Source organism: Alosa sapidissima, chromosome 24 (genome assembly GCF_018492685.1).
Source record: "Alosa sapidissima isolate fAloSap1 chromosome 24, fAloSap1.pri, whole genome shotgun sequence".
NCBI lineage: Eukaryota > Metazoa > Chordata > Actinopteri > Clupeiformes > Clupeidae > Alosa > Alosa sapidissima.
This window is the reverse complement of record NC_055980.1, coordinates 9,705,115-9,733,079: the sequence shown is the minus strand read 5'-3', so window position 1 is coordinate 9,733,079 and position 27,965 is coordinate 9,705,115. Positions and strand designations below refer to the sequence as shown.

Below are 27,965 nucleotides of genomic sequence, written 5' to 3'. Positions count from 1 at the left end.
TGGTCAATATTGAGCAAGCTGGGTATAAGTAGGTGGGTATGTGCAACTTCCCTCAGTCCCCCATAGACTATAAGGGGAAAAAGTATGCATAACGCTTCGTTGCCAAACATGCATTGACGAACACAATAAGTAAAATGTCTTTAATTCATATTTACAACACAATACAAGAAAAAGTGGGAGCAATTTGCTTTATACAAAACAAAACCAGGGGGTGAAGAAAAAACAGGCATGTTGGAAAATTTGAAGGACTGCTTGTTTAACGGACTTGTCTTTTTAAAAGAACCTATTGCTTACAAAATTAACCAAAAAGAAAAATACTTTGAAAAGGTGGCCAGAATTGCAAGCCAGGAAGCTCGAGGGATTGCTAATGACTGATGCTTCTCGCTCTGAATGCTGCTGTAACTGAATGGAAGCCCAATATAAGAAATATGATATCTAGTTTTCTATATACACTCTTTGAACAGTTAAGTTGGACACTGAGGATATGCTGGCAAGGCACACACCTGACAAAGAAACAGTTGAACTTTTAATACAATTATAACATCAGATCCGATAAAAATTATTCCACAATCAAGACTAGATTACAGCACAATTTTAACTATTGAATAATTAAAATAATGTTATTTTAGGTTTAATTGCAAACATCCCAGAGTTCAGTGTGACTAAGTAATTTTGCCTGAATTGCTTTTTTCCCTTTTTGTGAAGCTATACCATCATGGCCACTTCAATTAGCAAAGAGGATAAATAACAATCCTTGATCATGACCATGACATCACCAAACATAGTCCACAGTAAGTTAAACTGATCTCGATCTTACTACTGAAGCACATTATATAGACACAATGGCAACAAACAGAATTACATTGACTGAAGAGAACGGAGGCCCCAACTGAGTATCTGAATATGGGTTCCTGATATATTACATGCTGAAGCCTGATGTAAACAGGCCAAGTTAAGTGCTGTGTGGAGTCAGCTTAAGACACTTGAGGGTTTGGGGTCCTTGCCGAGAAAGTGCCGCCCTCTTTATACTGCAGAAGAAATGCATTTCAAGGATTTCCTGATATGTCGGTTGCTGAGGTGAGGAAACAATCTCGGTTGACCTGTGACCCAGTATACTGTAATCCAAAGGCCAACCATTTCTATTTTAGTTGAGGCCACTTGTGTGTGTTATGCTCAATATGGAACATGAGCTATATTAGGAGGCTTCTAACATGTACGGTACATGTCCTTCAGTCAGGTGACTGACCTCCAAAAGATCCCAGAGTATAATGGTGAACCAACACATGGCTCTGTATGGGGTAAACAAAAGTGTCCATTTCAAGCTATTTAAAAAAAAAAAATCATAAGGATGATTCACCAGGCAATATTTCTGAGTCCATCTGATACTGTACCTGTGGAGCACAAATCTGAAACACACAGCTTTTTCTGGTTTTAACATAGGACAGTTATCAGGACAAGTCAGTAATACAGTTTTGTGAAACAACACCCACTCAGAAGGTAAGCAAAACATGCCAGAATCCATAGCAGTTTACACATGAAGAAGTTACTTGGTCTGAATGGCTTTCTTCTTTTATCTTAACAGAGATCAACTCTTGGGCTAAGTGAGTTTTGAGGATACATGCATTTAAACAAAAGTCAGGACAAACAGTTTACTGACAATCAGGACCAATCGGGTAAATGGTTTCACAATTAAACATCAGGTTCGATGTGCAGTTTCAACAAACAGCCCAGGTAGACAGACTGTACACAACACTGCACTGCAAGCATGTTGGCCAGGAGGACCATGCATATCTACCGCTAACGAAGACATTTAAACTGAGCACTGTGAGCTACAGTGAATAAATTACATACGTATATCAGTTAACTACCCATTAATGTAGGTCGTTGATTGCTTTGATTCACATAATTTTTTCCCGGACAGTGAAATTTGAAAATTGAAACCACTCAAATCAAACCACTAACATGACATGGAAGCAAAAGGGATCATTACTAGATAGAACTGACAAACCTAATTTGAAGCAAGCTGTGCCATGGCCTACCACTACAAACAGAATGTTGTGCTCATCTTATTTCTAATGCCCCCCTCCCCTAAACCAGTCCATTGCCATAAACAAAACATGACTAGAAATTGCTGCGTTGTATTAACAGAAAAATACTTTAGAATCCAAGACACTGTACATACATACATACATAAACAAAGGCAAATGTTTCGAAATAAAAACAACACAAAAAATAACCATGAAAGACAATACTGTGTCATGTCACAGTGACGGTTCACATTCATTCAGCTCCTAATAATCCAGCTAACGACCCACTCATAGCCATCTTCTCTTCATCCTCTTCGCCTTTTAAAAGCACTGTACAGTCTTCGCCCCATTCAACTTACACACTACACTTCGGTGAGGTGTATAACCCCTCCTCCCCGATCCCATAAAAATATATATAAACTTTAATCTAAAGGTCTTCTGCCGGTTCACTTGAAAAAGAAGAGAAACAGGGGTCAGTCATGGGGGAAGATCACTGTTTGAAACCCAGATTTGACATTGCCTTTTTTTAAATTGATATACGCACCCTAAAGTTGATATACAAACACATGTCGTTGTTTACATTTTCTAACGTTGCCATCAATGTGCTTACAATGCAAGTTGTAACTGGGCAACATAATGTGGCATTGTGCCACTGGAAGATAATACTATTCGTCCAACTGCGACTCTCCACACAACAGCTCTCCTCATTTCTAGAAAGTGTATAATGCACTGATACAAAGAGTGAGGACTAAAAACTCTGTTTAGTTTGGATGTTATGGTGCTATGGAGTGGCGGTGAGTTCTGCGGCAGCGGGGGTTTTGGGGGGGCGGAGTTAAGCTAGGTGACTCTGCCTGCCCCATTTGAGTGCGTGTCCCAGCAATGGCCTTTCTTAGAGACTTACAGGGGTCCATATTTGGCCTCATAGCGAGATGCTACGTTTTTGAAGCGGCCATTTTCCTTCCGGAGCTCGGCCACCTCCTGTCGCAGCGCCGTGTTCTCTCGCTCAAGGAAGGCCGCGCGCACAGTGATCTGATTCTCCTTAAGTCGCCGGGCATCACGGGAGCGCTTGGCTGCAAAGTTGTTCTTCTTACGCCTCTCCCAATATCTATCATCCTGAGATAAGCCAAGGAAAAGAGCATTATATCACACTGGTTAAAAGCTACAAGCTCTTAGTTACTTATGACTGCCCTCAAATCACACTCTTCAATTATTTCAAACCCAATGAATCCAACATGGAGGTGTTAAGGCTTCATAACACAATTCACCTTCATCTCACATTACAGTGTGAAGCAAATCTTAATCAGACTATAGAAAAGTGTATAGGCACATGAACTTGTGCCTTCCATTATGGGATGGATGGATGGATGGATGAAGATAGATTTATAGTGTTGCATCCTCATCATAAATGTATTGTCCACAACATCTGAATGTCCTTATAAACCTTTACTTAACTGAGGATCCACATTTTCCTCACACTCGTACACAAGTCTTTGCCATTGCAACTACTTCCATATTGCTAACTGGATCACTTCTTCTATCACTAGCTTACTGTAGAACCTCACACTAGTGTCGGAGACTCTTAATGCACATAGTAACTCATTATTCTCCCATTTAACAGGAGATAAATAAATAGACAGATAGATAGACAGATAGACAGATAGATAGATAGGCATAGACATGTCTTAACATAACTCACCTTCTGTTCTTCAGGTACAAACACTTTCTTGGCCTTCTTGATCATTGGCTGTGGCTTGAGGTCCTCATCTTTGAAGCGATGCTTGCGGGGGTTAAACAGCTCACCACCAGGCACACTGGAAAGCACCAGGTCAGTTGGGTCGGGTTCAAAGTTCACATCCACCTCGATCTCCTCTGGGTCGACAGGCTCCGGAGTCATGCGGTCCTGCTCTATAGTCACATGTAGAAGGTCAAGACAAGGTCAACTCAAGAATGCATGTTTTGAAAGTATGTGTCCCTTGTCACATGTCCCTTGATTGACTTTTTCATGATTTATTTGTTTAAAGGTGCCATGTGTAATGTCCGCCAAAAAATCAATTCATACTCCACATTCCATAAAAGATGGGGCAGTATACCTCCAGAAAGTGAGTTGGTCTACCCTAGAGTAACAACCGAGACACGTGTATTGCAGTTTGGCTGGCGGTTATGTTGCCCGCATACCGCCTCCCATGGCCGAAACTGGTATTATGACACCTGTCGGGCTGTGGCTAGTAATTTAGCATGCTAATTCAGGTTGATATCTCTGCAGCACTATACCTTGTCATTTTTTTAATGACACCATCGCCCTTATTTCTTCTCATTCTTTTGATGCGTGTAGCTCATTTTTTGGATATTTTTACCTCAATTCTTACACATGGCACCTTTAAAGCATTAATTGTGCAGTAATGCCTAAAATAAAAAGTATGAAATCATCAATCACAATCAGCAATTCCAGGCATTCCAGGTTAGTTTGCACGTACAGTAGCCCCACACAGATATTGACTTCTTTAGAACAAGTCTTACTGACCTGTGACATCCTCACTGATGACTTCCTCTTGACAATGGTCCAGCTCCAGAATGGGAAGCAGTTGGATGGAGGCAGATGGCTGGGCATTGTTGACCACACTGGACACGGAGGAAGAGGTCTCAACCTGTGCTACAGACTCCTCCTTGCTTGGGCTCTTTTTAGAACTTTCAACAACATTCTCAGAGATGCCATTCTCCATCAAGAACTCCTCCAGGTCCATGTATTCGAGGTGGAGGGTCTCCCCATCGAAAGGGATTGTCTTGTCCCAGATGGCAGGGGTTAGGGAGGCCGAGGGGCCTGTCCCAGTGACAGACCCCAGGAGTTCTGAAACATCTCCCGTGCACAGCTTGTCTTTGTCATTTTCTGAAACACCAAAGTTGACAAATATGAAATGAGTACAATCTGTCTAATTAAGAGGGTTAATCAAAAACATGATCATGGATCTATAACTACACATACAACCTGTAAAATCTCCAAAACATGAATTAACATATGTTCAGCACCTAATATACATGGTCATTTTTTATTACCGTATTTTAAGAGGCTACACTTTACTTATTATTGAAATCAAGAAGCCTAGCCGTACTGACCCCATGTCCTTAGGCACAAAATATACATAGTATGCCTGTTTACATTTTTTTTTTTAATGCGTCTAGGATGATCCGATCAAAAGTAGTCAGCTGAGACACATAGCTGTTTACACATGTATCCAATGTGTACGCTAGAGACGTTGCTGACCACTTGTCCTTAGATTCGTTATTGCCAAAGTCACGGGGACACGTCAGAACGCATTGGCAGCTCTGGCGTTTAGGCCTAGACATAGCCTCATTCTAGAGCACTAAGATGTTTACACTACAAAATATATGTGGCCAAATAGTAACAAGTGTTATTTCTAGTACAATGGAAATAAATGCGTCTCAAATGCGCCTTCAGAAAGTGCTTGAGTGATCGGATCACAGTGCGTCTTGGTGATTGTTACACTAGCCTTTTCAGAACCACTTGAGATCGGATCACCCAAGACGCATTTGAATATCAATTTTAAAGGATGTGAAAATGACTGATCTATAGTTGAATCCTTCAAAACAGTAGGAACTTAACTAACTTTCACTCAAAATTATACATGACAAACTTGTGCTTTTGACCACAGATTCGATGTCTCCAACTCATTTCGACAAAGTGCGACCCCAGTGGATGGAGATGCACCAGCAACCATAACGAGTTACACAACCCATGAAACTTTAATTTCGATAAAGGAAATATAAGGAAACATAACTGGTCTACTGGTATGTTACGTATTAACATACGATAAGCAACCTATGCATTTATTCAGAGACCAAGTAAGCATGTCCATAATGTTCTGTAGACAGATGACCATAAAGCTTCCGTGTACGCATGCCAACAAAACAGCCTCGCCATCATCCCCCCCCCAACATCATAGAACGTCTTCCTTGACTGTGCTACAACATGTGATCGAACAGTGAAGACCTATCCATGTATGGTTTAAATACATCGAGACTATTCTGTGCACCATCTCTTTTTATGGGCAGTGTCTGGCCTGTATGTCATGTTGCCCGAGTTAAAAACAACGACCACAAACCACGGTTAGGCTTACCGTCGTCTCCTTCCAGCAGATTCGGCGGGGGTATTTCAAGAATTTTTTTTAAAGCCAGTGGAAAGGAACTAGATGTGGAGTCTGTCTCCAGTGTGATTGTAATGGGTTCAACAGACATTGTTGAGTTCTAAACGTAAACGGTAACTCCAAAAATAGGCCAATATAGGCTGTTAAAGGATGAGCAATTATCGACGATAGAATTTATGTCCTCTATCCAATACGCGCCCGGGCTCTGGTGAAGGCAACTTCACTCTACATTTCTACCAAACCTGACCCGACTCAGAGCTTCTACTAATTCAATATTCAAGCGAAACCGCGCCTATTTTAGGATAAATAAATAAATACAGGCCTCGGATAGGCTGCCCCTGTCCTCCTTATTTAAATATTAGAGTACATATGTCAAGAACCCGCCTATGGCACTCAAGCGAATGCTCATTGGCTAACCTAAAAGTTACATATCCTATTTTCCTAGACCATTACGCACAGTACCATAGCAAATTGAACCACAATGTATGCCATATTTTACTCCTGGAAAAGGCAATTGTCGTTTCCAGGACACATTTAGCCTATCTTGCAGAGTAAGAAAATGTTTAGCCTGTAGAAAGACTTATCCACAGTGAATTAACCTATATTCTGACCGGCTACTGCCCAAATGTCCGAAATTACCCTACAGCACAACTCACGTGTCCGCACATGTGTGTAAACACATTTAGTAAATCTGCCACCACGCCCCTATGTCTAGCTTCACTATTGGGCGGAGTAGCACTATGGGTGTTGCAGTGATCCGCTGCGTGAACTCCTGCTCGGTCATGTCACCAACTTGCCATTGTTGTCTGTGGGCCTACAGTCTGGTTTATAGCTTACCCAGCACCCAGCCAGTAGACGTCATAGCTCGTTGTCGAGCTAATTCAGACAACTCAGCCTACATCAAATTCTGTTGATAGCACGATAACAGCCGCGAGGATATCCTTCACCAAACCAGCTCTCACCCGTTGGATTGTAGGTCATGGGTTACATATAACAAAATACACGATACGCAGTGACGTTTAATTTGGCAGCAAGGACATTAGTGTAGTCTACAACCAACTCATTATGAACAAATAGGCACATACTGTAGGGTATGCACATCTGCATACCACCCAATCACAGTTAAACGAATTGCTTTGCTAGCATCAATTCGCCTAATTGGCGTCCAAACTGTTCAAGGACATCAGTCGATGAGGCTGTTCCACAACACATGTATGAAGGCATGCAGCTTGAGCCTTTCTTGGGCCACACTGCGCATGACATCTATGCTATTGCATTATGTGTGTACTACGGGGGCACCTATGTGCAGAAGAGTGCATGGCATAACCTAGTGGTAGTTCTGTGTCGTGTTCGAAATAACGCAGTTTAGACATGCAGAAAAACGGACTTCTTGCACAACTCGACTACTGCACAAGAGGCTGCAGACGGCCACTGTTTTGGAAATCGGGTTTCTGGCGGTCCGGTTGGCGACAAATGACCCACAGTTTTGCCAATCCCAATATCAGTCAGTTATTAGGCAGACCTCTAGTAGACCTATATTTATATAGGCCTATATTCACAACACAAATTAAATTAAAGGTGATCGTAGTCCAACAGGGGACGGCATGCGCCTGCAGCCACTGGTCCAATCTACAAATCTGATGCTAGACCTGAAAACATGCAATCACAGTTTTCTACAATATTTTTCATCGACTTGTTTCCAGACACTGCTCATTGCCTATGCAATCTCACCTGCACGACTTTGTGACCCGGTCAAATGTTAATCAATCATTGAGCGAATAGTTGTCAATGTAGGCTAGAATTTGGACATAGCCTGCAGCTGTTGTCGTGTTAACATGGCTCTAAGGCAATGTTTTGGTTTTAAGACCATTTAATGATCTCATGCAAAAATTCGAGTCTCTTAAAGTTACGTAAGGCGAATCAGTGTGTGGCCTATAACCATCGCATGAAGAATCAAAACGCTCGGGAACCGACCCAAGACAGCATAATAGCACATACCAGCTACAAAAGCGTTTATAAATTCTAAATGCCAAGTTCATGTTTACAAAAGTAAATTTATCCTCATTTCCGCACCTTCACAGTCTGCGTTAGAGACAACTACCAACAGTTGGCGACAGCCACAGGTGGTTTAGTCAGCATAAATGACAGTGTTGACACGAACACGTTTCACTCTGTTACATTTGTATTGTAGGAGGCCTATATACCCTATTAAACTGGCTGTAATTAGGCCCTTTTTCTTTCACACGACAGACAGGCAATTTAACGCCAAATAGATGTCATTCGGATTTCTTAGCCGATGTCCTCCGTTTTGCTTTTCCACAACGTTACTTATATAGGCTTTATTAATAGGTTGCAAGAATGTTTTTTCTCACTGTGGGTTAGGCGTCTCCTTTAAGGCAAATTGTATGACAGAGCTGAGAAAATATCACTTTTACGCAGGAGGAGCGTAAGAATGTGTCCACAAATATGAGCATGTTGTTGAATGTATAGCCTAGTTCTTACCGTCATCAAAGTTGGGGATTGAGAATGGATACTCAAGCAAGGCTTTGAAAATCTCCGGAACCTCTGAAGACATCCTGGACTATTAGACACTAAGACTAGGATTTTCACATGTACCGTCTGAAAGGTCAAATTGATTTGTCACTCGTCAGTTCTGAAACTTTTCTTGAGCTCATAAGGTCCGAGGTTCGTAATGTGATCAATAGGTTACTCAACAAGTCCAGCCCACACCTATGGTCACTGACAAATCAATGCTCACAGTGGGAGAAAAACACCTCCTTGAAACGTTTGTGAGTTTCCAATTGGTTCTATGTAACGCCATTTCCGTAGCAAAAACCAACGGCATCAGTCTTCTCGTTATCTAAGCCACACGGAAAAAAAAAAAAAAACATGTTACGAAATAAGTGAAGTCGGACAGAACATAGACAACAATTTTCTTAAATGTTGTCCTCTCATTATTTATTGTGATAATCAAACGTGCAAAATCGGAGCTCAACATTTTCGCGGATCGACGTGACGATGCGCAAGAATGTCCTGGTGCATCTATTGCATATTTAATATCTTTGCACTCCAATGTTGGCCACCACATCCTTCGAGCTTCCCTTCCATATTTCGACACGGTAACATTAAGCAATTTAGCAATAAGACATCATTAACTTATCACTACAAGTGCAACACGTAGACCCAGTTGCATTCCATTCTGGGTTAAATAACGGGTGAAAAAACGTGGCGAGGAATCGGTGCCCTCCCCTTTCCACTACCATATCAACACTATAAAGCCAGGCTTTGCTTTGATATGCTCTACCCAATGTCATTTTCTACCCTCATCATAGGTGTGCAACAAGAGTATTTATTGTTAGTAAACTAGTGGCACAATTGAGAGCAAAGGTCTTGCAGTGTTAGCTCAGCCTAGTCCTTTCATGTCACAAAATAAACACCACCTTTGTTTTCTAAAACATTCTTTATTGTTAAACACTTCCATGAGATTTGGTCCATTGTGATCATACTTATCTTCCAACCAGGGAAAAAAGGAGAAATGAAAAAAAACGAAAAAAAAAAAAAAACGAAACAAGGCAAAACAAACAAAAACAAATGTAAAAATACAGTACAAAAAAAGAGGCATTTTTTTTCACCTTTTTTTGAAAACACTGATTCTTTTCAGGCAACTAAGACACTGAAAAAAATCGTAATAAAACTAGGTGAGTTTCTCAGCTGTTATCCGTTTGAACATAGTTGAAACGTAACCTACATTTGGGGACTTGTCGAAATTATACATGGAACACCCTGTTAAATAAATTGCATGACATAGGCGGTAAATGAGTAATCTTGTCAATGTGTGTATGTTGAGTTGTCTGGTTTATAAAGAAAAGAAAAAAAATCTCCCTTTTTAGCTGGAAGAGCTGAACACATAGGTCATCTAACCACGTGTGATCTTACTCCCCGAAATGAACCCAAAAGATTTGTTCCATGTTCAGATGAAGCAAACGCATCATGAATATTAACTGGGAAGGGACGGACAGAGTCATGGGGAGTGATTCTACATAATTTCTCCAAGTGCTCTCCCTCTCTCAGCCAAAGGTAAGACATCCCAGTTCTCTGATATGACTTTGTAAACGTGGGGACCAGGCCCTTTCATCCAGGGGAAGGGGAGTGATTACCACTCCATCTTGGATCCTAAACTGAAATGGACTATGCCCGATGCACTGCTCTCTGCTCTGTGTCTTCTCCCTCACTCTTTTTTCAGTTCATGATGGTCTATATCAGGACAGAGTTTTATAGGGGAACTAAGAGAGGCTGTGCACATAATAGACAGCCACACTCTGCAAACAACCGGAGAAAAAGAAAATCACTACAAACACATCCATCACCTGTTACCTATTTTCCTTATATGAGTTTCTAAGTGTGTATATATATATATATCATTATATCATATATTGGAAGAGTACGATTATATATGTTAGGGGCATTTTATAATTGTATATGTATATATTGTTTAAGGCGCTATGCAGACAAACATAAATATCAATGTATGCTTTGTGTGCAGTCACAGGGTCTCTTACGCAACTCAGGTACAAGATGGTTGCATTGTTACAACATCACAGAGTATTTGGGGGCAGGGGGGTGAAGAACTCTACTAACTTTCCAACTAGAGAATAAACACCTTTTCACTGACTACAGCATCAAAACCAACACCTTTAGCTTTTTATTGTCAGGAATCTCAATTGCTTCTTTCTCGCCAGTAAGTTTATAACATGTATACTACGATGTTGGCTGCACTTATGTAACTTACAACTATTGTAAGAAATGCCAGCGGCCCAATCTACATTGGGTCAATGCAGCGTTGGGCAAGTCACACAGAAAACTGATGCAACCAACACTGCCACTCAATCTGCCAACAACCATCACCAGATGCCCCCTCACCCATCTATCAGCGTGTCACTGGACAGCCCACTTAGCATACATGGACATCTATTTACTGTTAAGTATAATATTTATACATGGATACATAATATTTATATATATATAAAGAGAGAGTTATACATCGCAATTACCGTATACGTATATCAATGGCATATAAGAGGATAGAAATAGTCATAATAGAGCAATCATCATCATAGTCATCATCATCATAATAATAGTAGTAATACAATCCCTCAGTGAAGCATACACCTGGGCCATTCCAAAAGCAGCCAAACTTTATAGGTCTGTCATACTGTGTGCGGTTAACAGACAGTAGCTGACGCAGCCGTTGGAAAGGGCTGCTGCATGGCCTCCACACATTAAAGTTATCCTGTTTGCTAACAGACCTGGCAGTAGACACTGCCATTCTTTCCTTTGATGTTAACCACCACTTGCTCATGCAAAGAAACCTTGTTTTTTTCCATCGACATTGCTGTTCTTACTATTGCAGAGCACATCAAAAACTTACTCAAGGCTGTCGGAATGACCCTCACAGAAGCAATGAAAATAAAAAAAAGTTCACTAGTCATCTAATCAGCAATACAGGTCATATAGCATAGCTCAATAACAAGAGTTTCTATGTAATCAATACAAGGTCAGGTTATATTTAATTAAGCTTAACGGCTAAGTTATCAATAATCATTAGTAGTATAGCGATAGTTGTAAATATGTATATGTATATGTATGTGTATAATGTGTGTGAATATAGACATACCTCCACATACCTTTCTAACGTAGATAAGGACAAAGCTTGCTCGGACTCCTGAGGCATGCCCTGACTATATATTTTGGAAATGGGTATAACACTAGATAGATAGGCACATCAAATGGTGCATTATTTGACTACGTTTGTCTCCTAATCCATGCCCTCCAAATTCCACAGCATCAAGGGTTTTGCCAGTGTAGACAGTGTTGACACTGGAGGGCTGCAAGCCATTTGCACATTCCTCAGACAGGCCATACTTTGAACTTGTGGGCAAACCAACTGTAACAGACATCAGGGATGGCAATGAGCCCTAGTTCCCCTTTGGTTTTGTCAGCAGCCACTCAGTTTTTTTTTTTGTGTGTGTATGTGTGTGTCTGTGTGTGTGTGTGTGTGTGGGGGGGTCGAAGGGGGGGGGGGCAATGTCGGCCTGCCTATGTGAGAAAAAGTTTCTTTATCTGCGGATCTTTCCAAGTATTGAGAGACAAGGTTGTAAGCCAAAAAAAAGAACATGGCTGCTATAGTTCAGGCTCAGGCAAGTGTCCGCATTCCTACCTGTGGGTCTGATAATAGTACACACACACACACACACACACACACACACGCACGCCCATGCAGGGCCCGGGGGGGCAGGGGAGGGTTGGCAAGCAGTTTGATGACACGCCAGCTTGATGAATTTAATGGTGCAGTAGGATTTAGGGTGGGGTTTGGGTGGTAGTGAGGGGGGAGGGGGGGTTAATGGGGTGTTTTACCATGAAATCTAATTTCCCCAAGATTCACCTTGGTTTGCCAAATAACATTACATTCCACAATTCTCAATGTGTCTGAGGTTTGTTTTTTGTTTTTTAAAATAAAAAAAACGTCCTCATTATGGCCTTGGTTGGCTAATACATTCATACTCTTCCGCCAATATGGCAGACAACCAGAGTAGTATTTATATTCAAAAAAAGAAGGAAGAAAACAAAAAAAAAAGTTCTGGCATAATTTCCTCTTTACAAAAAGAGAGGGTTTTGATAATCAGATTGTCCCCACATATCACGGGCGAATGTGCCAGGCTTTTATCATTTATCTCTGAGCAGTGCTGCCAAGCAGGTGTATTTAAAAGAAGGGGTGGGAAGGGTCGGGGTGCGGATGTCGAGAGGAACTGTGAGTGTGTGCATTTGTGTGTGTGTGTGTGTGTGTGAGCGTTTGTGTGTGTGTGTGTGTGTGTGTGTGTGTGTGAGTGATGCAGTGTATGTGTGCTGCGGTGTTTTTGCACATTTTGGTCCTACTGATGGTTGTGTTGCCTTACATGAGGGTTCCTGAAGTTTTCCAAATTTGTGGTGGTGCCGGAGGGTGGGGGATTACAAACTGCTGCTGGGATGGATGAGGGCGGGACGGGGGTTGGGGTGGGGCAGGCTCATGATGCTGCTGCAGGAATCCTCATTCCCTCTCACTGCCCATTGGCCAGCTTCTCTTCCTTGCATTGACCGGGGTCACAGGTCACCGCCACCTGACAACCTACCCCCAGCCTGCCGGGAGGAAACACATGGACAGCACTTTGAGACCTAGGTTTTGAAAAGTGCTACACAAATAATAATCATAATAATAATTGCTCACATGCGCACACACAGACACACACACACCTAAGCTCACAGGTATCCTTTCCAGAATGAACAAAACTAAACCAAAAAGAACCTGAGGATTATTCATTAAGGCAGTGTTTCTTAAAGTCACTTCTGTTGATGTTCAAACAAAACAGAGCTAGCTCGCTACTCCCTCCCCCTCCCTCCCGTGCAATTAAAACTCTTCTAAACACGCATCTCATCGGTTATTGGTTGAAACACTTTATTTAGCCTTTGAGTTGGTTGCCAACCCTTGTTGGTAGCAATTGTTTTTGTGTACAGATCTCGGAGCCTAGGGTGGCTACAGAGACACGTTTTTTTGACGGCCTGCTTATGGGGCAGACAGCTAGCGAATCGTTAGGAAAGAATAGATGAATGTGATCATTTATGTTTGGGCCTTTTTTGGGCCTGAAATCATCGCTGATTCAACCTTTAACTGGTGGATCGGGACCCAAAAGTGGGTCGCGTAAAAATTGGCCATTTTAAGTACTACTTTATCAGATCTAATATCGGACCTTTATTTTGACTTTATTCATATGTGAGTCGTTGCCATGGACATAGACAGTGTTAATGTGACATGTCATGTTCGACATCAGTTTAGCGATATACGCAAGTAGGTTAAGACTATATATATGAGTTGCGACTAAATGAACGTGTGAAATTGTGGGTCCCAAAGAACCATTGCATTAAGGTACCTCTGTAACCACAGCGAAACTTGGAATGCAAGCCCCCTAAAACATCATCTAAAACCAGGGAAAAAAAGGAAAAAAAAAAACCCACTCTTTGAGCCATGTGGTACAGCTATGATATAATCTGCTAATCATGTGTGCTGTGACAAATACTGTGCCTGGATTCAGGGAGCTGGAGACATATTTGCTCAAAGGATTCTTTTGTTTACGGTCACTAGTGGAATTTAAGTCCTATGTTCATCTGATCACCCTGCTCCAGAACTTTCTAATACAAGGCTTTTTTTAACCCCTGCCCTGATGGTAGTACCCACCCACTGCACAACAAAGTCGCTCCAATCTGGGACAAAACTGTTGGCACATCACATAACTAATTTAATCCAATTGGTCTGTTAAAGATAACATCCTATTACATTGTAATCTAAAAGTAATGAATGGAAATTTTTAAGTTATCTCAAAGAATAAAAAAAGATCTGAAACACAGCAAATTTGTGAACATTGCAAAAGACTAAAGCAAAAACATATTAAGTTCATAAATGCACCAGGAATGTTATGAGTCACTCCAAGACAACTTCTATTACTCACTATCGACTCTCCGTAATCTGTTGTCATGGTGATCTGTTTCTCTTCGGGGGGCGGGGTTATGAGCGTTCCGTCGGAACCGCGGTTCTGTTTGGTGAGCGCCAGCCACATCTCATACATCTGCTGCATGTCCCGCACTGTGAACGGGGACACAGACACGTCGCAGACAAGGTTACAGACACGTCACAGACAAGGTTACAGACACGTCGCAGACAAGGTTACAGACAGGTCACAGACAAGGTTAGAGTGGGACATAGAGGTCCTGCTCTGAGCTGCTGAGTGCTACAGACATGGATTCACTTCAGTGAAATATTTGACATCAGTGTTATGCAGTTAATGTACTTGGTGTATTTGACATTACTGTTCCCACTGCCACCTTACTTTATACACACGTATAGCCTAGATATGTCACTGAGTCACACGGGGAAAAAAACAGCATAGGGAATCCGTGAAAGGAGGAGTGATTGACAGAGTGAGGAGGAAGGAGGAAAAGGAAGAATGTTCTCACAGCTGTTATTCTTCATATACGTCCACACGTCCCTCTCCTCCAGGCTGTGAGCAAAGGAGCAGTTCCCAATGTAGTGGCACTTCTTCTGCTTCATCACGTGAACACACATCTGGGGAAGTCATAGATAGATGGGGAGGAAGCTTGAGTAAATGTCTTTATACCTGGCATATTATTGTTGTTGTTGTTGTTGTGTATTTGTTTGTCTAGTGTCAATCTTATAGTCACGGCTCAGTGTACCAAAAGAGCAAGTGAAAATTGATTGTGACCGAGCCGAGCCCATTGATCCCAATACAAGAAGTCGCATTCAGACAAAAGAGACCCAAAAGGCTGAATTAGGCTAATGTGCCTTATGCAACCAGCTTCCTGCCAGTAAGCTAGCAGCTAGCCTGCGTGTGGGAGTGGGGACTCACGTCATACTGCTGAGGGTAGGTGCGCGAGAAAGGCAACGGCCGCACCACCACCCACTTCTTCTTCTCAAAGGACTTCACCAACAACACCCGGCGTTCCTTAGTCCAGCTGGGGACGAGAGGAAAACAGAAGGAGGGAGCGAGGGATACAGAGAGGGAGAGACAGAGAGAGAGTAGAAAATACGATAAGAAATAAGGAAACAGACAGAGGAGATGACAGATACAGACAGATCAATACGTGGAATGTGTCAAAGACAAAATGACTCCAATATTGCTAAGGTTAATTCGGAGATATAGCTAGTTGAAAGAAAATGGCTGAAATATTGTTTTTCTATTTTTGTCGCAAATACATTTCTTCATCTATAATGTATCGGTCACCACGATATTACACTGTAAAACAATCTCCAAATATGACTTTGTAGGCAAAATAAATGTGTATGTGCGTAAGTTCGGTCAGGAGGTGGGGTCTGAGCAAAGTCTTACTGCTGTGTCCCAGACACCCATGTCATTGGAGGTTAGTCGTTCGGAGCATACTTTTAAAGTGAGCTGAGATGCTGATCTATTTGAAATAGTGATAAGGAAAGATAAAAGGTGAAATATAAGGTGCTTGTTGTCGTCATCTATCTTTTATGCAAAGTTTAATGGTGGTTAGTTAACACAAAGTATCTGGTCGCTATGCATTTATTTTTCAGTTAATGTATAACAAATTTTACAGCAGATTTTCTCAAAACTTTCCCCAAATGACCCCTTATTTTTAAGTTCAACTGTAGACTTTGAATATCGAATAAACCCATTTTTCCTTTTTTTGGGCAACTGGACTCATTTTGTGGTGACATGCCCCAAATGTCTTTTCTTGTAGTCCACTTGCAATATGAGCGAATGAAAACAAAAGCTATTTCTGGGCTCTGGCCTGCCTAAGTGTCCATTGTGTGCACTTCTGTGCCAGTTGCCAGAGCTGCCTTTGCTGAGTCACTAAGACAGAAGACACAGGCCATTTCTAAGTACACCACAACAGCTGAGAAAACAATACATCATCTCAATTACTCTACATCTCCCACTCTTCTTCCAATTACTCACTGATTTACTGACTCAGACTACCATCACAACACAAGGATACCTCCATCAGATCACAAGCAAATCCCTCCCCACGTCATTCCCACTGGTACAGGTGAGGGCATCTCACCTGTGCTTGGCCTTGGCTGTGCAGTACTTGAGCTGCTTGTCGGGCTCGTTGACCTGGCCCTCCCTCCAGCACTGGCCGCACACAAACTTCATCTTGAGATTGAGGCCTCGGCCACGGGCACAGCTGCCTCCTCCTCCTCCTCCACCCCCTCCACCACCACCTCCACCTCCTATGCCCAGCATACCGTCCACTCCTCCACCCATGCCCCCGACCCCACCTGGACCTCCGCCAGCACTGCTGCTGGGCTGCTGAGGGATGTGCTGAGGCTGGAGACAGACAGACAGAGAGAAAGAAATGAAGAAAGAAAGAATGAATGAATGAATGAATGAAAGAAAGAAAGGAGATAAATAATCAGAGTGTGACAAAAGAGAGGGGAAAGAAAAGCATTATAAAAAGGCAGAAAGCATTTGGAAATAAAAAAAAAAGTATCTCAAATGGACACAAAGGGGATAAGACACCAGCAATGACTCAGGATGCGTATCCATTCCAGAGTAACGACAGAGCGGGTGAAGTGTGTTGGCAGCACCGTAACATTAGCCCACAGGGCTGCTCTGTGTGCGGCCACAATGACTGGGCACAACAGACGGCACTGTGCCCTTGGCCTCTGAAGCCTCACCTTCTGCCTCTGTGCGTTCTGCTCCAACCTCTGCCAGTGCCGCTTAGACTCCTGCACCATCTCCTCATGGGTGATGCCTAAACACACACACACACACACACACAGTGAAGATATTACTCAACAATAATCCAAAGGGGCATAGGCGTCATTACTAGCATCATAAATGTTATAATCTCATTCAGCAGATTGCTACACCCACCACAAATGATCGTTCTTATCAGAGACAGTGAGTGTGTGAATGTGTCAGTGAGACTGTGTGGGAGAGCAGGGAGAGGATGCGGTGAGGATGACTGTGTGTGTCGAGAGTGTGTGTGTGTGAGAGCACGCACCTGTGTCCTGCTGCAGGACCCAGCACTTGAGCTCAATGACTGAGTGGGCGAAGGAGCAGCTGTCCTCGCGCTGGCAGCCGTAGCGCACCTCATGGCGGCACACGTCAAACTGGCACAGCGGGTGCAGTGGGCGCACCTTACTGTAGCGCACGTTGGCAGAACGCACCACGTGCACCAGGCACCTGGGAGAGAATAAGAGAGAGAGAGAGAGAGAGAGAGAGAGAGAGAGAGAGTGATGGACACTAAGTTGAAAATTTGGTTGAAAGGTACACAACAAAGACAAGGCGAGGAAGGCAGACACTAGCAGTGGACAGAAAAGTGTCATCATGCAAAAAAGAACATGGCGAGATACGGCTCACGGGTAGAGTAGCAGAGACAGAAGAACAGTGGAGTACAGGAGAAAAATGAAATGATGAACATGAAAAAGAGAAAACATGTAGTTTGCAGACAACATATGGAGACGAAGACATCAAGCCAATGCTGTAAGGAACAGAGGGGGATGTGAAGCGCAGGACGGAGAGACGGAGATGAAGGTGAAGACAGAAGAAAGGGACACAGAGAGAAGAGCCACCAGATGAAAGCAGACAGCAGTCGATGCCCTCCAACAAAACAGGACGGGGAAATTGAATTCGGGAGCCATTACGGGGAGAGATAAGTGGGCTTTTGGACGACCTCACGGGGGCCAGGAACAGCGCCACTTTTACTCACTTGTTATCGTCAAAGGGGTGGCGGGCAGTGAGGTTGGAGCAGACGGCCAAGTTCTCTTTGCTCCGCTTGCTAATGATGCGAGGCTTACTGTCAAAACATTCCTGAGGGCCGACATGGAGGGGAGAGACAGACAGGAGATAGAGAGGACTGATTATCCAAGGGGACACACACACACACACTTTCTGTTACGTCATGGTAACATTCCATGGTGATACACACTTAAATGAACACAAAGGAGTTTACACACATAATTAAAGTCTCAGAAAAGGTTAAAAAGAAGAAATAAAAATTTTGATGGACTTTTACGGCTCCCACACACAGTTGCGTTCCGTCAAAGCATGCCAGTGGGTCTTCCCGACTGTTAGCTATGCAAATGACTAGAAGTATAACCGTAATTTGATTGGCTGGTGCCTTCTGTTGTTGTCCGTCGGTGAAGCAAAAGTTGAACTTTTCGACGTGAGCAACGGGAGTAACGCCACGCAACGGACCCACAACTCAGTTCGGCAACGGATGACGTAAGCCCATGTAAAGTGGACAGGATGCGTCTCCAGCACTGCAACGCACGCTACCGTGTGTGGGAGCCGTTAGACCAGCCAAAGTCTATACAAAGCGAGTGTCCTAACGAGGGCCGAACGTGCCCTACCTCACAGAGGAACATGAACATGCCCATGTGCAGCTGCAGGAGGCGCGTGACGCTCAGTGCCCGCCGCTCGTTGGTGCCCAGCGGGTCGAAGAGCAGCTCGCGGCTCAGCGCGCCCTTGCGCTCCTGCGTCCACACGTCGATCTCCTCCTGGCAGTAGGCGAAGGTGCAGTTCTCCCCGTACTGGCACTCCTGCCGCTCCTGCACCTCTGCAGAACGGGAACGGAGGATAGAGAGAAGGAGAGGAGGAGAAACAGAAGTAGAAAAGAGGGATGAGAGGAGGAGAAACACTGGCCTAGACAGTGTTGACAGCTGATGGTGACCTGACCAGAGAGACCAGGTTCAAAGTGCCTTTTTGGGTATGTGGGAATGGATTAATAGCAACACTGATGACCGTGGAGGGGAAAGCAAATCAATGTTTCTCCAAATAAAACACCATTTGATTATTGAAGTCTTGTATTACATTACTTGAACGAGATGCTTTAGAGCAATATGACTGTACTGTATATGCTAATATTGAATGTTGACGCAGACACTCCTACCTTTGCAGAGGACAAAAGCGCCCAGGAAGTTGTTTCGGGCGGGCCGAGGTCGCACCCTCTTCCATGTGGGGTCCTCTGAGTTCTTGAGGCGACATAGCAGCACGTCTCTCTTGCAGCGGTGGGCCGCCTCCGGCTGGTACTTGTAGTCCATGACCCGGGGGCCTGATTAATGGGAAATACTCCATTTGCTGACTACTGTGCAACATCGGTTCACAATTACATTAATTGGGGAGTATATCATTGTGTAAGTTGACTTCAAATTGGTTTCAAACGTGAAAAAACAAAGTAAAAGATCTTAAAAATGTATTTAACAAATATTTTGCTCCTGACATTACAAATGTCTTGACAACCAATCACTCCAAAAAGGCCAAATAATCACTCCAAAGGTATGGCAAGTAAGTAGCAGCCATTCTGGGTACCTATTCGGCTGTAGCAGGCATGGCAAGCCTGTCTAAACTCATGTGTGGCAGCAAGGGGATTCCTGGACAACAAGGAGAGGTTGGTGGCAGCGGGACCATTCTAAAAGAAAAAAAAACATATCAATGTGTATATATGTAGAGTACAGGCCAAAAGTTTGGACACACCTCCTCATTTCAATGCGTTTTCTTTATTTTCATGACTATTTACATTGTAGATTCTCACTGAAGGCATCAAAACTATGAATGAATGCAAAGTTATTTGGCCCACAGATGAATATTTGTCAAGTTATGGCTTGCTGAATATGGTATTAAACTAAAAAAAAAGCAACTTTGAAGAAACTAGAATACAACAAGACATGTTTTCAGTTATTTCACACTTTTTTGCTAAGTACATAATTCCACATGTGTTCATTAATAGTTTTGATGAATCTACAATGTAAATAGTCATGAAAATAAAGGAAACGCATTGAATGAGGTGTGTCCAAACTTTTGGCCTGTACAGTACATAAAACCATTAAAACATCAAACCATTTGACAATGCTGAACTAATATGCTCCATTTCAAAATTAATTCCTCACCAGTAACACAGCCTAAGTACCAAATGCTAATGTGCAGAGTCAGTGATCTGAAATTACAAAAGATGACTAAAACGAAATTCCCAGGTTCCTGTTGCATACTGCATCAGGCCATTGCCATCTGATGACATTTTATTAGTCATTGTTATTTCTTTAACCTACAACTTCTATTCATCACATGGGGCTCGTGTCAAAATAAGGAAGTCCGAAAAATGCCTTTGAATTTCCCAAAAGAGAACAGACTGACAGATGTTTTTAGCAGTAGGGACTTACCGTGTGCGAGGCGTTGTGGTTGCGCAGTCCTGGGATGAAACTGTGATTGATTCTGCCCCCTAAAGGTTAAAGGAGAAATAAGGAACCAGCAAACTAAACAACAGGCAACTACACTATGCCAAGTAATATGCACTGCAATTAAGTTTTGGGGTCAGCAACAATATCTGTGTTTACTGCTTGAAGAAATTAATCATAAATAAAACCACAGCTATACAAGGTCCTAAATTGCAGGATATGACTGCCTGCATTATAAAAGTTGTTGTACATGCAAGATCAGCAGGTCCCTTTGGTCTGATCACTGACCAGCATAATTTAGGACACCAGAAAACAGGCCATCTTCGCACCACTCACCAGGCAGGGTGTACTCTGACAGCGAGTCCAGTCCTCCGGATTCAGGGGACCCTACGCCCCCCTTCCCTGCCATGTCGGTGGCCCCGGCTCCGACGCCGAAGCCCAGCGAGTCCAGCCTCGGACTGGAGGCCTCGCTCTGGGCCAGCATGGGGAAGGGCTCCAGAGGGGAGAGCGGGCTGACCGCCGAGCTGAAGTATGCCGCAGGCAGCTGGGGCGACGGCGCCGGCAGGCCAGAAGGGTACGCCGACCGCAAGGCCACCGCCGTGTTGGGGAGGTTGGTGGGGATAGCTCCCTGGACAGGACTCTGGAGAAGGGGAAAGAAGCACAGCACAGTGGTCATTTAACAGCAGTACAACAAACAGCATTGCATTAGAGAGTAACTTGGGGTGGTTATTAGTCTACTCTAGGCCAAAAAATTCCAATAAAGGTTATAATATACCTTATATTATATACCTATAAAAACTTTTTTGTGCAATAAAATAACAGCATCTATTGGGTGCACTGTAGCTGTCACAGTAACTGTCCGGAGTACGATCAAGCCTCGAACAAACAAATACCGAGCGGTCACATTACTGTCTGCTACGTGAGACGCTGCTGAGTCATCCTGGGAGTGTGCTGTTGATTCCCGACAGACTTAAGGTCTGCCGAGAAAAACACAAGATGCCATGACGTGGAGTAGAGATGACTTATCTCTTCTTTCCCCTCCCTCTCTCTCTTTCCACCTCTCTGTTGTTCCTTTTCAGATCTCTTCTCGTCCCTCCATTTTGACTCTTGCTCTGCTCCTTCTCTTCTTCCTCCCGTTGCTGCACTCTTCCTCGTATCCTCTCCTCTTTTTCTGTCTACCAACCCCACCCTGCCATGCCTATCATCCATTCACAGATTCTGTCCATCATTTAACCTGCCCTTTTCCTCTCTCTCCACCTCCCTGACCTCCTCCCAGCTCCTTTCCTCTCCTTATCCTTCTCCCTATCTGTTTTCCCTGAACTGTATCCTCTTTCCTCTTTTTTTTCTTGCTCACTCTCTCTACTCTCCTTTTCTCCATCTTACATTTAGGTCTGCTCATTGTGCATTCCCTCTGAGCACTGTTTTCCTCCCACTTGTCCTCTACCGCTTCCCTCCCTCCCTCCTCTGGTTCCATCCTGTGTGTTTGGGCTGTGCTGAGGGAAACGCGGCAAGGTCACTCACCACGCTGACCTCAGCTCCCTTGGGGAGGCAGTCCAGCAGGTCCATGTCCTCGCTGATGACGCTGCAGTCGCCCATGTGCTCCGAGACAGGCACCGAGTATTGCACGCTGCTCGCCAGGCCCTGGCCAGGACTCTCGGGTGTCTCGGGGGGCAGACCGGGTGACAGGGAGCGAGGCGCAGCGTCGTCGCTCACGGGGATGGGCGTGGCCAGCGGCGCAGGGATGCATTGAGCACTGGACATGTCTGCAGACAGAAAGGGAAGGGAGCAGAAAGAAAGAAAGAAAGAAAGAAAGAAAGAAAGAAACAGAGAAAGAGAACAGAAAATCTCATTTTACAACAGTGTGCAATTCACAACAAGCCACAGTAAAACATCTCCTGAAAATGTGAACACCATTACACCAACACCAACAATAAAATAAATCTGTTAGTATTTACCTGATCCAATTTCACTTAAAGACTCAAGGCCATTTGAGGATGTCTGAATAAAAGAATGAAAACATTAAGCTGCTATCAAAGCCTTTAGACACCATTACTAAATCAGGTCATAAAATGAGTCAAGAGAAATCATGATGAAAAACAAACATCACCTACCTCCCCAGGGGAAGGAGTCCCATCGCCATTGCTTTCAGATCCAGCCATACTTGAGTCCACCTGCACAAAAACATTTCCAACAAAGATTCATTAGATATGAATTCTGCTTTATATACAAACTTTATGGAACTGTGTGCATCAAATGCACAGCAGACCAAACTATTTCAGAGCTCAGAGTGTCCATTCTGCTGAAACCATTCATGCACACACAAAACATGTTTTGAAAGGCATAAACACACACACACACACACACACACACACACACACATACACACACCTGTGGGCTGACGTAAGCCTTACGGATCTTCAAGCCCAGTTTATTGGCCAACTCCTGGGCCAGCTCACTCACTTGTCTGTCCTGAGAAAGCAAATCAGAGAGCAAAAAAATATATATACTAATGAGTATACAAATAAGAATGCAAGTAAAGCAATCTCTTCATTATTGCAACAACAGGGCACACCTGTAGATTTATTCTGTTGCAAAACTCAGTTTTTTCTCACAGATTTCTCAGTGTAAACAACACTGATTGGAGAAAGGCAAGTCAAATGTATGCAAATAAAAGGCACACATTTCCTTTTCATAACTACTCATACATATATTTGATTCTTTCGTCACATACTTGTGGGGCAGTGAGGAGGCATCCTGTGCCACACTCGTACGCCTCACGGAGGCGGCCCATGTCGCGGAGGCACAGGGCCTTGCGGTAGAGCGCCCGGCGACTGCCCTCAAACACGCACAGCGCGCTATCGCAGTCCTGCACACCACGCTCATACTCTCCCTGCACAGACAGACAGACAGACAGACAGAGAGAGAGAGAGAGAGAGAGAGAACAGTAAAGGATTGTTACATGAATTTGACATGGAAACATGGTTAACTGTAATTTCAAATATACACAGTAAAGATGTTAGATTCCTAGTGCTTATAGGTAGGTGATTTCCCACAGCGGCCAATGAACAATCAAGCAACGTCAAAAACAAAATCACTAACAAAGCAACCTTTGTGGCAACAAACATCACCAACAGAACAGCCTTTGAGAGTATTTCACTGGGGTTATCAAGCAGTTAAGAATAAAATGAAAGTGAAAGCAAAGTGACAGTAACCGGTAAGGTGGCCATTTCAGAGTTTCCAGTGAGCACTTTCAACATGTATGCCAGGTTATCAAACCACTGTCACTTTCCAGATATATTTGAGTGTGACACATCTAACAACAGCTCTCCGTTTCCAAATTGAGTGAGACTCACAATGTGATAGTGAGCGGCTGCCCGATTTACGTAGAGGCTCTCCAGCAGTTCAGGGGGAATGGCCAGTGCCTCAGACTGGGCGTAGCGGGCCACATTGATCCCCTCACTGTAGTTCACTGCAGCCTGCCTCCACTCCCCATCCCGAAATGTTGCATTTCCCTCATCCAGGAGATTGCACACCAGCTGAGTCAAAAATGCCTGGGTGGGAAAAATGACATGACTGTTCTAGATAACTGTATCTACTGGTCCTAGAACCCAGAGTCAAAATGCATTCAGGAGCACGAGTTAGGCTGTCTAAGAAAAGCAATATTTACCTCATAGCCTTCAGGTTCAGGAAAAGGCAATGATGACCTACACCAAGCACAGTTTGTATGAATGAACATAATACACATAAAAACATGCATGCATGAACATGACTGATATGACAATGGTTCCAACTTACTGAATAAAACCCAACGCTTTTTGAATTTCTTCTTTCCTCTTCTGTCGCTCGGGGTCCATTGCTAAAAATGCCGAAACATACCAGTTGTTAGCGATGAAGTCATTACACAAACCATTCACACAACCCAATGATCTGATATATTAGCGTTACTATCTGTCAGATAACCCGTATTGCAAAGCACTAAAGGAGAGAATAAAATCTATTATATTCTAACTTCCTACCGGGCCTAACAAACCGCTTGTGAGACGCTATGAACCATCCCCGCCCTCACGTAACAATTTGACCCACATCCTGCGTAACTTGCTGATGTGGAAGTGAATCCCGTAACATTAATGTGTTTTTTTAATTGATGCTGTTGTAGAACTACTTACATATTGCAATTAAAGAGAGTGGTATTAATAATATACCTGCAACAGTTAATGCTATGTCTGCTAACGTATCCACGAATGTAGCCAAGATACTGCCCGGCTAGTAGCACACTGACGACTTGGTAACATAAGCTAGCAAGCGTAGATTCTAGATGCTGTCAAGTTTGGATTTGTTTACATACAAAGCTACAATGTATACATTTACGGAGTGATTTAATCACACAATGAACATACAAAGGGCAGATTAGTAGCATACCCGCAAGTAAAAAAAACATCTGAACATTTCAACGAACTACAAAATCATTTCGGTTTCCATACGAAATGTAGAGAATATCATAGACATCGAACTCAAGCTAGCCTGTCGGCTAAGTTAGCTAGCTAACTAGCCAGCTAGCAAATCAATTGTAGTTGTAGCTCATCTTGTCTGATTGTTAACAAGTTGGAAATGATGCAGAACAGTAATACTATCATGCAATTTCTGTAGCAAGGAAAACAAGACATATGCAACCAATTACATTCTAGCATTTACAAGTGAATCTAAACGCTGTGCATGCTAACTTAGCTAGCTAGCTAAATTACCGTGAGCAACCCACCGCGGATAAATCTGTCCAAAAGCTGCTTTAGATCGATATATATCCTTTATGCAGCGAAACTACTAGGAGAACATGTAGTTTATTGCTTCAATTCGTCCAGAATCATACTTTCACAGTGTCGCATTGTCCCACATACAAGCTCCTAAATCTGGACGGAACATGTGATAGATTTCACTCTTGGTCGTCTTCACCAAGTTGCGCTTAAGTTTATTCGACTCGATACATTTGGTCGCTTCCCCTGGTCCTAAAGGGAGGAATGTTTGAGTATTTGCAAAGATGACCGCAAGAGGACGCAAAATACTCATGGGAAATGATCATTATCACTATATGACTGTCACGATATCTGAAAAATGTTGTTGCAAATGTAATGCAAATAGCCTACATTAAGCTGGTGTAATAATGTAATTTATAGACAATATTTTGATGGCCCAGATATACAAAAGATAACTCAATGTGGACTACTAGACCTAATTGCAGAATCATGTGCATATCAGGCACTGTCTAAACCAGGAGTTTTCAACTGATTGTGAACCAGGGACCACCATTTTGACTAATTACGCAACCCCAGGACCACCACTGAATAAAAATAGGCTACTTATTCACACATTGAAACTACATTACTGAATCCATGATCAGGGACCAACAGCAATGTCCTCACGACCACAAGTGGGCCGCAGACCACTGGTTGAAAACCCCTGGTCTAAACAATTCATAAATTTACATTTGCTCATATAAATTACATCTGTGCTGGGTAAGAACATTCCATCAAGAGATATAATAAACTTTCCATAATATGGTTCAGGAAGGACTTTTTGTTTCTTGCAAACAATGGGATGTTAATGAACAAACCACAGACAATTAGTTCCCGCCTGATACATAGGGTCATTCTCATACAATCTATAAACTAGATGTACCGCAGAGCGGTACAAAATATGACTGCCACCCAGTCCTGCACATACTGGTGTGTATGTGTGGGGTCACTTGTGAGTGTGTGTGTGTGTGTGTGTACGTGCCTCTGTGTGTGCATGCACGTACTGTGTGTGTATCTATATGGGTGTGTGGATTTGTGTGTGTGTGTACAGTATGTGAAAACTGGCGCTTCTACCATTTGCAAATCACTCCCTTTCCCACATCATATTGTCAAACTCTCTTGGCGAGGATATTCTCACGTTTACCACCAAAATGTGCCTTCAAGTCCTGCCAACAAGATCAAACCTGGCTACGTGGTACCCATCCAACCACAAACCAGACTGTATTCTTTATCAGACAACAACAAGACCACAGTACATCTCTGGACTTTATAGCACTCTAACCTCTAATATTTTGAGATACTTATTTTTGATTTTCATGAGTTGTAAGCTGTAATCATCAAGATTAAAACAAAAAATGGCTTGAAATATTTCACTTTATATCTAATGAATCTGGGGGGGGGGGACTATTGTTAAAATAGGATGTTCTTTTTACTTGTACATGGACATTTGATTTGTAAACTGCTGACAATATTACAAACATGGGGTTTAAATGCAAACTTGTATCATTCTTGTGGGAGAAACTTTTATGTGAATTGTACTGTGTGGATTAAGCTAGCCAATTGCAAAAAAACTGGCTAAGTACTGCTCCATTTCTGCAATAATAGGTAGTATATCCATCTAGAAATGACAATGCCATGTTTACCCATAATCATGCCGCGCAGAAAGAATGAAAATAGTGCAATGCATTCTGTGTTTGATCAGACCTGCCAAGGTGTGATACTTCCTTCAATGTTTGGATCTGTGAATCTTCCTGTCCAGGTCCAAATAAAAGCATAAAAGCATTAAAATGTGGGCTTGCATTTTTAGGTCTGAGGTGTAGGGTTATCTACATGCAGGGGTCATCTTGGAGTGATGAGGACTTTTGGCTCTGTTAAGTAGCCTATCTGGAAAAATAGACTGGGGACACACCACATGGCACACACTCCTCTGACATAGACCTCCTGATTAAATGGATATATTTAGTTGAAATAGGCCTAAATCAATTTTAATTGGGTTGAAATTTGATTTAGCCTTAAAATGAATTTATGTAAAGCATCTGCTAAATTAATTGACCTTGACTGTATACAATTTTAAACGTCAATTTATTGGCCACATTTGAATTGTTTTGGATAATTTTACCATACTCATATTAACCAAGTAAAACTAGACTAGCCTAGATTAGTTTTAGATCTTATTTTAATGTTTTTTTCCCCCCACCTTAAGCAAGCCCCTCCTAATGCCTGCGTGACTCGCGAGCACCAT

The 27,965-nt window shown here is 42.9% G+C and overlaps 2 protein-coding genes across 5 annotated transcripts; both read right to left on the bottom strand.

The window, feature by feature from the left end:
* Window positions 1–125: 125 nt before the first annotated feature.
* On the bottom strand, window positions 126–8,894 carry tefa (TEF transcription factor, PAR bZIP family member a). 2 transcript variants are annotated; one of them, XM_042083654.1, is made up of 5 exons: window positions 8,690–8,894; window positions 4,549–4,911; window positions 3,724–3,932; window positions 2,929–3,140; window positions 126–2,476 (listed from the first exon to the last, which is right to left on the bottom strand). In XM_042083654.1, exons 1-5 carry the CDS (start codon window positions 8,760–8,762, stop codon window positions 2,455–2,457), a joined length of 879 nt encoding a protein of 292 aa, XP_041939588.1. In that variant the 5' UTR covers window positions 8,763–8,894; the 3' UTR covers window positions 126–2,454. The 2 variants fall into 2 exon arrangements, with proteins under 2 accessions (XP_041939588.1, XP_041939587.1); XM_042083653.1 differs by lacking the exon at window positions 8,690–8,894 and adding an exon at window positions 6,161–6,430.
* Window positions 8,895–9,628: 734 nt separating this feature from the next.
* Window positions 9,629–25,905, bottom strand: zc3h7bb (zinc finger CCCH-type containing 7Bb). Of its 3 annotated transcripts, none has more exons than XM_042083650.1 (22): window positions 25,679–25,905; window positions 24,732–24,792; window positions 24,604–24,640; window positions 24,290–24,487; window positions 23,668–23,826; window positions 23,325–23,405; window positions 23,048–23,107; window positions 22,892–22,934; window positions 22,458–22,699; window positions 21,273–21,576; window positions 20,922–20,980; window positions 20,074–20,173; window positions 19,655–19,816; window positions 19,116–19,321; window positions 18,473–18,573; window positions 17,765–17,946; window positions 17,436–17,512; window positions 16,820–17,085; window positions 15,640–15,745; window positions 15,230–15,338; window positions 14,725–14,858; window positions 9,629–13,360 (listed from the first exon to the last, which is right to left on the bottom strand). In XM_042083650.1, the coding sequence occupies exons 2-22, from the start codon at window positions 24,788–24,790 to the stop codon at window positions 13,325–13,327; spliced, it is 2,721 nt and encodes a 906-aa protein (XP_041939584.1). In that variant the 5' UTR covers window positions 24,791–24,792; window positions 25,679–25,905; the 3' UTR covers window positions 9,629–13,324. The 3 variants fall into 3 exon arrangements, with proteins under 3 accessions (XP_041939584.1, XP_041939583.1, XP_041939585.1); XM_042083649.1 differs by having other exon boundaries at window positions 25,693–25,905; XM_042083651.1 differs by having other exon boundaries at window positions 22,467–22,699; window positions 25,693–25,905.
* Between the last annotated feature and the right edge of the window lie 2,060 nt (window positions 25,906–27,965).